This window comes from Pteropus alecto, unplaced genomic scaffold, assembly GCF_000325575.1.
Source record: "Pteropus alecto unplaced genomic scaffold, ASM32557v1 scaffold23, whole genome shotgun sequence".
NCBI classification, from domain to species: Eukaryota; Metazoa; Chordata; class Mammalia; order Chiroptera; family Pteropodidae; genus Pteropus; species Pteropus alecto.
In genome coordinates, this window is record NW_006435837.1 from 4,411,683 (window position 1) to 4,424,096 (window position 12,414).

The 12,414-nt window shown below is 41.3% G+C and overlaps 1 protein-coding gene across 7 annotated transcripts in view; it reads right to left on the minus strand.

Moving 5' to 3' along the window:
• Positions 1-12,414, minus strand: part of CDKL5 (cyclin dependent kinase like 5) — a 146,938-nt gene that overhangs the window by 8,850 nt on the left and 125,674 nt on the right. For all 7 annotated transcript variants that reach the window (XM_006911629.3, XM_015589165.2, XM_015589164.2 and 4 more), the window contains exons 13-15: positions 9,247-9,348; positions 8,877-8,982; positions 6,012-6,135 (exon numbers count right to left, since the gene is read on the minus strand). In XM_006911629.3, coding sequence (XP_006911691.1) covers positions 6,012-6,135; positions 8,877-8,982; positions 9,247-9,348 — 332 coding nt within the window. The remainder of the gene's footprint in view (positions 1-6,011; positions 6,136-8,876; positions 8,983-9,246; positions 9,349-12,414) is intronic.

Below are 12,414 nucleotides of genomic sequence, written 5' to 3' on the forward strand. Positions count from 1 at the left end.
AAAAAGGACAGCAAACAAGACACCTTGGCCCGAACAAGTTGGCTACTTGTTTGTTAACAGCAGCCCTATATTACTTAATTTAATTTAGTCTTTATAAAGCAATTGAACTGGTATTATTCTTCAAAAAGGCATATTCCATGGGCTCTATTTTAAACTCGAATATCTATATGATCGTGGAAAACCATTTTCTTAAATGACTGATTCCTTCTACTAGCTACTCCCTAAAATCAAGAGTAGGAACATCAAGGGTGATAGTTTGTTCATATTATGGTTTTAGAACGCCTAACAGTGATAAAGTTACTAGAACATCCAAGAAAATACGAGCAAAGCAGCATCCTTTACTTGATTAAATCTGTGTGAAGGCAGAAAATATTTCTATAAACTATTACAGATATGCTTGATAGAAAGCACTAGGAAGCTATTAAAAATAAATCACATCTTCAAGGAATCTTCACTAATATGAAGAAATATTAAAACTACAATACTAAGTGAAAACAGCAGGATTCAAAACTTTCTGCATAATATAAGCTTAACTGTATCTAAAAAAACATTCATTTATATATATATGTTCATATTTACACATTTTTAAAAAGTCATGAAAAAATAAAATCTTAAAAGCTTTCATCTCTGGGTAGTAGGATTATTGGTGACTTATAATCCTTTTTAATTTCAACAACAAATATGCACTGCAGATATAATAAAAAAGGTTTTACAATCTACAGAAAATTTATTTGAAAAACCAAGAACTGAAGATCAAAGACAACCATGGAAGAGATTGAAAGAGATTGAGAAGAAACAGAAAGTAAATAAATCATGCCCGTTTGAAGGACCAGTGATCATTTCCTTTAAAGTGTTTAGCCTAAAGTTAATGGGAACCAAGGAAGTGAAAACATGCACCGCAGGCCCAAGTGTTCCTGAAACTCATTAGGATCTGCAATTTTATTTTATTTATTTTTATCTTCTTTAGGACCTGCAAGTTTAAACATCATTGAGAGAGTCCCAAGTTCTGAAGCGAAAGTTTTGTAATACAACACAACCAATAAAATATCTATTGTCGGAACTCTGAATGATACATTTACAATTTTGAAAGCTAGAAGATTTCAGACATGATGGAATGGGTGAGAATGGAACAGTGAAAAGTCAAAGACTTTAAGTTCAGCGTTGTAGCACTGCCATCCCAACGATGGGCTGGGCCTAGACGACCCTGGGAATTCAGTTGAAGATTCTAATGACAAGCACTTTAGAGATTCTGGAAATGAAACCATCTTGCATGAGGCCTAAGACAGATGGCCCAAAACTCAATTCCAGGCCGCAGCACTCAGTCACGTGCGAGTTCTAGGGAGCACAGCAGAACAGCGTAGTTCACTGTTATCGCAAAAGCAGGACCGTAGGATTGAAAGGAACCTCAGAGAGCATCTAGTCCAACCAGTAATACTATCTTTAATGTTCTGAAACTTCTAGAAGTTAAAGAATTATTTGCTTATTATATGGCTTATGTCCTTCCATAATGGGGTCTGCACAGCACAGTCTTCGGATTAACAGGTAGAAGATTTTACCAATCAGAATGAAAGTCTAACAAAATCTCAAAGGCCTGTTGAGGGTCAGTAGTAACAGTATTTTCTGCCAATCCAGGAAGTCTTTAAGGGGGACACGTTCATCATAACTGCAATCTCAGGACAGGAATGGGTGTCAGTAGAAGAATGTTAATGCTGGTGAGAGTAAGTGATGGCTTGAGACACTGGTCCTAGGAGGAGCAGGATATGGGATGGGAAGAAGAGTCTATCCAATAAGATGAGAGTGAGAGGATGGAAAGGTAATGAGAGGAGCAGGACACAAAGCCCAGTGTCTGGGATTCCTTATGACTGCAAAAATAGGAAAGATGAATCAAAGACCCCTGTGGGGTCTTTTCAGAGACACTGGATAAACCAGAGCCCAGGGGAATGGGGGGTGATGAGGAAAACATCTTCAAACTGAAGCTGAGCAAAAGTGATGGGGCCAAGATCCAGGCAGGGAAAGATCCCAGAGGCCAAAACAAAAAAGGAAATAAATTACCCTTGAACTAGAGAATGAAAAGTTAGGAGAAAGCGCGAGTGTGCGTGCATCACAAGGGAGTGACACAAAACACAAAAGGAAGTCAGAGACAAAGAGAAAGAGCGTAAGTGGGAGAAAGAAAGAAAGAAAGAAAAAAAAAACAGGGAGAAGCTACACTGAAACATACACATATAGAGAATTAACAGAGAAACCGAAGGGACAAAAATCCTGGGAGAGAGACTCAGAGAGGGACAGAGATATAGAGAAGCTGTCTGGAATGCAGGCATCTGAAAAGCTGAGTATCTTACAAAAGAATGAAGAATGAGACTTCAACATTTACAACTAGTACTGCACCTAATGGGTAAGAGTGTGCCCCATAATTTATCCAAAGTTTGAATTCTGGACCCTGCCATTCTACAGTTATGTGCTGAGCTGAGCGGAGCAAGCTAACTGCACAGCCAACAAGTCCAAGAGGAGCAGCATAAGAGAAGGGCAGGTGGGTGATGACATAAATCTCAGGGACAGGGGCTTTAAGAGGGACCAGCCAGCTAGTCGCCTGGCACATTATCCAGGGCTGATAAAATGGGGGTAGGAGGTGATGACGGTGTGGGGCTAACGGTCTCCTTCCTGCAGAGTCATGGGGACTCAAGCACTATCTCACACAACACCTATTCTTTAAGTGGTCAAAGGAAAGAGAATTCAAAAGATTCATCTAAAAAAGGGAAGGAATTAAAACTAACTGAATCAAAGTCAACCAACGTTTAGAGAGTACTTTGTATGTGCCAGGCCCTGTGTTAGGTGTTGGAACTACAGAGAAAAATAAAAAAAGGAATGTGGCTTTGAGCTGCTCACAGACTCAAGTCAGGAGACCCACAGCTTTGACAGAGGGTCAGACTTCCGGGGCTTCAGTATAATCGCTCTGGGAACAGCGTGAAGGTAAGTCGAAGAGGAGAGGGGCATTAATTACTCTGATACTTCGCCAGGGGAGGGGAGGTGGCAGGCAGTATGACTAGGGTGGGCAGTTAATGTGTGAGAACACAAAGTCATTGAATAACTTTGTGAATTGTGGTGGCAATTGATAATGGATATCAATATATTCTAACTTCACAAGAAGAAAAAGCCTGGGATTGATTTGAGCAAGTGACAGCAATTCTTCACTTAACTACTGGGATTTCTAATTAATTTGATTTAATATGTTTAAGCATCAATTTTTAACCCGATTTTGACAGCACTCTTTCTAAATGTATTTATACGCTTTATCTTCTTAAGCAAAGTAAGAGCAGTCTATTTTATAAGTATACACTCTACATGGATATTTAGTCTATCTATGAAACCATAAGGGCCAGAAATGATTTTCCCACTGAGGGCCTGAGAAAAGGCAAAAATACTCCTCTTCTCTCCACAGCTATTGTGCAGGGTCATTCTGCCTCTGCACACTGTATTGTTACCTGGAACGACTTCTTGCCTGACAACCTCAGTTCCAACTGCTAGACTTGTGCATAAAAGAAGAATAAACAGGCTTATAGGGTCCAAGTGTTTTCCCATTAGTATAGATGATGAACATGACTGCATTTTTCTTGTTCTGAGATATTTTGGCTTATCTCCCAGTTCTTAAATGGATTCTATATAGCTGAGATGGCCGGAATAACCACTCTGGGTATTATACTACGATATCTATTTATCACTTTAAAATATGACATATAGCTTTGATCTCATTATAAGAAATGTATAGTGTACAAATATCCTCTTCTCAAAAGAAATATAAAGAACTACTATCAAGGAGAAACAGATTGCCCTTAGGTAAGTGATAATTTAAAAACGGCAATGCACTGTTACCACAGCAAGGCTCGTTCACGTTTTTGTAAGTTATCAAACTGCGTTTCTCTCAAATATACACAATATGGTGAACCAACGAGATCTTGTTCAAGAAAAAAAAAATCAAGACAAGTTTAATGAATGACTCAGACTAAGTTAGATGTGATCCATGAAGAAGTATCATAGCAGCATTATCAGGAGGGGCAGTGGGAATAAAAGAATATAACAATTCATCACTCGTAATTCTGGGACTCTCTCAAGCCTCCTAACAGCAGTATCAGAGTATGGATGATTCGATAGAGACTTTTCTAAAGGTCAACGTCCCAACTGTGCCTCTAATTCTTTTTAGAACTGTTTTCAGGTTTCTATACATATCCAGATCTAAACAAGCTCTACTCAAACATTATCAAAATGACAGAAACGGTACGCTGTTAATACTACCTATCATACATTTGGATTCAGTTTTGATCTGACCTACCTAATTTTCACAGGACTCTGTTCGTCTGTAATTGATGCTCTTTTAAACCATCATTACTTCATTATGCAATGACCAAGAGGAAAAACAATTCCTTCTGTATTTCCGTACTCTCATAATTTATACACTGTTTTCATGGCTTGTTAAAGCCACACTGGAAAACCGTCAATGCTGGTAACTAAAACACGCTGTACCTGTGCTCCCAGGTTAATGGACAGATCTTGTCTACGGTCACATGGAGAAAGAATGCACCAAAGTTTATCAGCAAAGTAAGGGGAGGGGAGACACCTGACAAGTCATACTCTAGTCAGAGGACGTCAACAATAAAAACTGCTGACATTAACAAGTCACAAGGTGCCAGACACTGCTCTGGGTGCTTTTGATGTTTTACCCCATTTAATGATAACATTAACCCTACAGGGGAGGTGTTCTTCCTAGCCCTGTTTTGCAGATGAGGAAACCAAGGCGCAGAGAGGTTAAAGTCACATGGCCAGAAGGAGACATTAATAAAGATAACCTATTTCCAGAGTCTAACCTCTTAGTCACTAATGTTAAAACTCTCATTTTATAAATAAGGCAATGGATGGAAAGTATGCTTATGAAAGAAAAAGTATTCACAGCTTTAAAAAATAATTAGTCATGCTCACCATAGGGCACAGTAACACTGAAACCTCAACATAATCCTGCCAATAGGGTCCGGAAAACTGACCTAAGGCCCTCTGTGACTTCTGGCGACAAACACCAGAGATGGGCTCTCTGACAGACTGGTCTTATTCTAAATTTGGTGTGTTACAGTGATGCACCATTTCATCCTTAGTAGAGAGCATGGTATTTCTATGAAGTACACATAAACAAATATCCCTCACATCTAGATTCTAGACAGTCTTTCTGGGCAGCTGAGAATATAAAGTCCACATTATGATTTTTAAAAAGTCCTTACGCCCCAGACAGATCTGCTAATGGGACTCGACATGTTATAATTCTCTCCCTAAATTTTTATTACACATGACACAAGAAGATAAAAGGATAAGCAAAGCTGGCGCTTCATTTTAACCTCTAGCTGCCACTATGCTTTTGTGGTGGCATAAAGGGTGGTTCCCCTATTTCTACCTTTTCACGTTGAAAATAGTCAGGTGGCACAGAGGTGCAAGACGAGCTGTGGAGTCAGAACCCATGTAGGTCTAGATTCTGGCTCCCTCCTCCCTGTTACGGACCGTCTAGCACCAAGCAAGCCCCTTAACCTTTTCTAAGCTGCAGTTTCCTCATCTGTAGGATGGGAGCCACCCCTACTTCAAAGGATGATCGTGAGAACCGAGTGAGACATGGGCACATAAAGTGCTAAGCAAAGTGTCTGCTACGTAATTCAACAGCAACGAAAGAGGGGACAGTGAGAGACTATCAACCATGTCAGAAGAACGCAATGAAGTGGAAGGCTTTTGAGGCATTTACTGACCCAGGAGATTTTTTTTTTTTCTTTTCCTGTTATTTGATATTCTTAACGTGTGTGCTGGAACTTGAAAGAAACCATCACAAATAATGACAAATTACATTTTCCTTAACAGGCAATCTCTCTTGAGAAAGAGAGGCCTAGCAGGAGAAAAAATATGCTAAAAAGTTTATCCAGAATTTCTCTGAAATTTCAAATCTCCAATTAGAAGAAAGAAGAGTAAAAACAAACCAAAGCACTCACCATGGATCGAACGTTGGTTGTCTTTTTGAGTGGTTAGTTCCAGAACTGCTTTCTGATGGTAGTGATGAAACTCTGGTTGACACATTATTCTCATGGAAAGAATTTTCTGGACGTGGAGACGGCACTGAAAAAAGAAAAAGTTAGTCACTATTGTGCTCTTTTGGTCAAAGCAGTTCTCAAGTTATTCTACTGCATTTTCTCTCACACAAATAAAACACACAAACAGGTAAGTCGAAACCCTCGTCTGCCCTTCAGATAACTTTCGTGTTTTCTGAGAGCAGAGGCATTCCAGGGGACATTCTCCCTAACCACACTGCTTACAAGAATAACTTGCGAGGGTTAGTTAACACCAGGCGATATACATCACCAGGCAATATAAACTGACCTGTCAGCTGACAAATTGAAAAACACTACAGGATATTTACAAGTACGAATGTGACAAGCCCCCCTTTTACTATTTTGAAATTCTTTGAAGTCAAGGCTTTCTTACATCATAGACCCAACTATACAAAATCTATTCTTAGTCTGAAGTGATTCTTAACATGTGTGCTGGAAAATACAAACTACTGTTTAAGCCTTGACAACTGGGAGGCAGCATCAATTTTATATTTTTTAAAGTAAATTCCAAAGAAATTCAGTTATCTGCACAAAAATACTATTTTTTCCTCTAAGTTCTCAATCCAGGAATGAACAGAAAGATAAACCACAATGTATGTGAGTTAATACTTTTCTGCCCTTTTTGGGGGCGTGGAAGGGGGGTTACTATCTTTTTCTGTCTATTTCTAAGCTTGGTCATAAATCAAAATATATTGCAAATTTCACCATAAAAGGTATATATATACAGGTTGTATATCAAGATAAATGACACCATTTCTCTTGACTCTTGACCAGTAGGTCTGAAAATGGGAAGTATGCTGGACACATGTCATTTTGGTGATATCATTATATCTTCATCCAGTTAGATTTAGTAACATCATTGAAATGGCAGCTGTCTCTAGATGTTTCACCTAGTTAAATCTTTTCCTTCTATTTCGACACTTTCTAAAATAAAAATGTTCTGCCTGCAAAACCCTGAAGTGGATTATGAGGAAGACAAATGAGCTTTGCTGATATTAACTGATTTAATTCACCTGCAATCAAAATAAAAACTTTCCAGAGATCAAAGACTAATTAATTTTAAATTCTGTTAACGTTTTATATTAAAGTATATTCTCCAGACATCTATAGAAATAACACATGTATGGTCTATTTTGGAAGTAAAACTTAGAGCAACAGAAGAAAAGACTTTTGCTCATGTATACTACTACAATATTTTGTTTTAATTAACCTGAATTAAAATTTAGTCCCATAAGATTCTAAAATAACCATGGCATCAGCAAAAAGAAATGCATTAAAAGGTATATTCAATGCCTTATGGTTTTTTCAAAGGTGGGGCCAGGAGAAAACAGAGTAGCCTAGTCATTCAACATACATTTAGTCAGGCATAACAGTTGTATGTATTTATTTAGCTTGGTTCCTGGTTAAAATGACTAAACAGGTGTCCATGACACCCCCCCCACTTCCTGCCCCTTTCCAGCTGTTCTACAAAATCAACAGAATAGTGAGAAGCCCGGTAATACCGCTGTGAGTGGTTGTAGAAGGCCATGGTGATCCCTGAAGGCTTTGAGAAGCTGGGCCTCCGGGACCCAGGACGTTGCCCCATCCTGGTAGGCTTGCTGTCTGTCTCCCCACTAGGGACTGGGGCTCCCCAGCGGCTCCCACTCTATTAACACCCAGCTGCTCAAAGGGGATGCCTTTCTCTGTCAACATCTCCTAAAGTCCATACAGCCTCCAAAGCATCTGTTTTAGTTGTCTATTAAACACCAAAGTACATTTTTAAGGCTGTGCAAGTCCATTTGATTTTCTTTCATTCAATCAACAAATATTCATAAAACTGCCAGGCAGTGTGCTAGTCAATGAGGGTGAAAGAGGAAAAGATAAAGGGTCTTGCCACCTTGTGAGAGAGAAATGCAGACAAAGAATCAGTACTGTGTGTGCTCTGTGTCACGTTAGAGGCCTAGACAAGGAACCATGGGTGGAACAGATGACCTGAAAGTAGAATCTTAAAAAGGACAGAAACAAGCTATCCATGCAGCAAAAGGAGAGTTTCAGGCCAGAGGAGGCCTGTGTCAGTCCTACGGGCTGGGCACTGGGGAGGAGGGAAAGCAGCGGGAAAGGATGCAGGGTCAGGGCATGGACAGTCTGGAACGCCATCATGGGGAATTCGGATTTTGTCCTGACACCAGAGGACTGTCAGCAGCGAGAGAGAGAGAGGACTGGGAGTGGGGCGGTGGGGGGCGATAGGTTGCCTTGTTCTATTTTTTTCCTGTAGCCTTTATCACCTTTTACTGCTCTATATAATTATTGCATTTACCGATGTCTTCTCCCCATGAGAATGTGAGCTTCATGAGGGTGAAGACCTTAGCTGTCATGCTCACTGATGCGTTTTAAACTAGAACAGTGCCAGGCGCACAGGTGACATCAATAAGTATTTTATCAGTTAATCAAATGAACAAATGATGTGGTCAGAACACAGCTTCAGAAGGATCGTTCCAGGGACCATTCTGATGGTGATCTTGGAGATAGGGAGACCAGTTGGGAGGCTACTCAAAGAACCCAAGTCAGAAGCCTCGAGGATCTGAACTGAGACAGCGAGACCCGAAGCTGGGAGAAGTGTCAGAAGGGAGAAGCGAGAGAAGGTAACGGCAGGTGAGGATGATGCTGACCTGAAGTCAAGGCAATGAAGTGCAGTGGAGGATGCGGGCTGGCGGTGTGGTGAGGGGGACGGGAGAGAGGACCCTGTTGGGGGCCAGGGGTCAGGCTTACCTCGGTAGAAGCTGCCAACTCTCCTCGGAACCGGATCATTGTATAGATGTCTATTTTCTTTGGGGGCGGTGCTATCGTCTGAGTGAGGGTCATGATACGCTCCACCCTGAGACAGGAAACAGGCTTAGATAAACCACCTGTGAACTGAGAACAGTGCCTCACTGATCTATAATTTACTCGAGGATCTTTTCAAGAGAAAACTCAGAATTATGACATGAAGAAAACGACTTACTTTATAAGACAGTTGAAATTATTTGTGGGACATTGGGTATGAATAAATTTTAAAAGATAGGCTGTAATGATGCTGAATGACCAATTTTCACAGACAGGTTTTATCACAAAAAAGGTAGCAACTCTGGAGAATTCAGACCTCAGACTTTTGCCGCGCATGGAATGAAGAGGTGCCTTCTCTGGAAGGTTCTTTAACAGAAGGTCGTGCCACAGTCATCTCTGGAGGGAGCTGTTCCCCGGGCTGGAAGTCAAATTTAAAAGGATTTATAAGAGTGTTCTTATAAATGATGAAAATCACCTAAATCACCATGGGCTTTATTTGGTATAACTGGTACCTTAACCGACTAAAATAAAAAATGTTAGCTGGCTAAAATACAAATTGTCCTGGTAAAAGAGTGAATCATCTGATGAATGTAAAATAAGTCAAACAAATGTCACACAGACGGAAAGTGAAATTCTCATTAAAGTTAAGGCGAGCAGGGAATAAATTACTCTGAAAATAGTTCAATTAATTATTAAAAACAAAGAAAATTATCTTCCTAATATCTAGATAGTCATGGTTCTGAGCAGCACTCTAGAGATTCTATTAGTTAATCCAAAATTTCTCCAGCAGATTTTAGGCTGCGTTCTCCACAAAGGACTGTGCAGAACCAAAATTATTTTTTCATGAAGGACTTGCATGGCAGATAAAGACAAAAACTAAAGTCTTTTGGACATATCAAGGAATAGAATCGGTACTCTTCATTTCTGTCTTAAAATTCTCTAACTACTGTAGTTTATGTGCTTAAGTTCTCTTCTGAATCTTCTCTAGGATAACAGTACTTATATTTCATGGATTTTCTTAACTATAATCACGACACCACTCATCTCTGCAAACAACCTATTTCTCTCAAGGAAGTGATTCACAAGCTAGAGCAGCCTTGGTCCACAATGATGTTCAATGAGGGGAAAAGCAGCATTTTTCTACCCTTGGAAAAAAAGATGAAGGAACAAAATTACCAAGCCATTAAGAGGAGTTAGCTGCATTGCGAATCTGTACATTAGGCACAGAACGAGTATTATCTTGAGCCTTACGTCATGTATCAAAAACATTTTATTAAACATTTAAAATATGAATCTTTCTCCCCCTCACTCCCCAATGTACTATGAAAGGATTCTGGGCAGAAAATCATCCCATGAAGTCTTTCTTTCTTCTACTTTGAGACAAGATCTCATGTGAATTTTATCACCTGTATTGTTTGCAGAGGCTTCTGAAAAGGATCTGAGAACAAATGATTTACATCTAACCTAAACGCTTAAGTGACAGTGCCAGTCCAATCCCGTCGCTCTTGAAGGTGGCCACAATACTTTGCAAGAGAGTGACTCCGTCACTCTCTTCGTGATTCTTTACGGTTTTAGTTACTTGTCAAACCATCTATCATCTTTGTGCCTTTAAACTTGTACTCTCTCGCAGCTTGGCACTGTACCTCCCAAACTAGACTAAATTTCAGTATAACAGTTGGATCTGTGCTTAGCCCACAGTAACTGTTTATAATTAGCTTATTTCCACCATGTTCACAGTCTTTTCTGGAACTTTCAAAGAGCCACTCCAGTTGTCTTTTCTTCAAGTGAAAGCCTTTCGTTTCCCTTACTTCGTATCTGTTTACACCATGCTTGATGCTAGCATACCTCATCAGGGTCTGACCTCCATCTAATGCCCATGGGCAGCTGCCAGGCTCTAGAGATGTTTCTAGGCCCCAGAGGTTCTCTTTTTCTAGGGGGATTCCTCCGACCACTCCTTTGGCTCCAACCACGGGGTCGCTTGCCTCTCCTCTCACCTGGGTGCCAAACAGTCTTTCCAACCTCCTGGAGAACACCTGTGCTTAGGGGCCCAGGGTCACTTCAATCTCAATGTGTCGGCATGACACAATGCCAGGAGTGCTTGTCAGGGATCTGGACATGGTCTCGTGATCCCAGCTCTACCCTGAACTAGTTGGGTACATGGGCAACTCGGCCCCCTTGCTCATCTGCAAAACGAAGGGGTTGAATGCAGTGACTTCAAAAGTCCTCCCTTCTACTCGGGAAAGGAGCTCCTAGAAAAGCAACATTGAAAGCTTCCCTTTTCCTATATTCAATCCTTAAATCCACCCACTTCAGAGGCGTCTTTAAGGCCCACGCTTTCTGTTTTCCCACTGGCATTGACTTCGTCCAGAACACACTCGCCTCACCTCATGCCCAGATCATTGTAAAATCCGCCCAGATCTTGCATTTTTATTCCAGCAGCACGGACCGAGTTGCAATCCCCACAGCACACCATGCCGTTTAATGTGTCTAGTACCCTCCTCCCCGTCACGGTGCTCTTTTCTGGCCTCCCTTTGAGCCTCTTTGCTGATGTCAGTTCCATTTTCTTCCCCTAGTTAAGTCCCAGAAGTCTCTGCTCAGATGTCACCTCCCCTGGGGGCCTCCCACAACCCCATCGGGATTGTGCCGCTTCTCTCCGTCCCTATGGCACATGCACCTCTAGCACAGCATGGGCACGCGGCCACGCAGTATCCTAACGATCTATCCATTGGCAAGTGTGCGACCCTCACCCCAGCCCCCACACTCCAAGGGGACAGGGACCACATCTTTTTCATCTTTTTAATTAGAGCCTATCATGGTGCCGAGCTCCGTAAATACCTCAGCGCATCTTCATCTCTAGCCATCCAGATGCTGGCTACGTCCCAGCTCAGAGAAAGACCTCAAGTTGCCCCTAAGTCATCTGACTGCTCCTGCTCACGTGCTCTTTCCGTTCTCAACTCCTATTTATAGCCAGTGCCATAGTAATGTGCTTCTTAATTATTTCATTGTTCTCATGTATAATTTAGTCTTCCTTGAGAAAAAGATAAGTTTCTCAAGGGCAAGAGCCCTACGTCAGACTCTTTTGAGTGCCGAGAATACCCAGGACAGAGGAGGTGTTCAGTGTCTAAAGAACAGCACACCCCCAATCCCATTGCACATACGGCAACAACAACTAAAATTTGTTCGACACTTACTCTATGCTGGGCACAGTGCTTTATACACTGTCTTTAACCCTCACGAGAACCTCAGATGAGGGATCCGAGCGACAGAGAGACCGTATCATTTCCCCAATTTAACACACTTTGAAGCCCTTCGCAGAACTGGCTCCTTGGCTTCCTGGCTGAGCTCTTAGCTACTTTGCTACGAGGACTGCCCATCACGGCCGATGCCCTCCCCAACGCTCATCTTGCTAGGCTTCCCAGTACACAGCCCATGCATGCTTTCTGGAGTTCTGACACATGCACATAAACCTATTTTCACAGCCTCT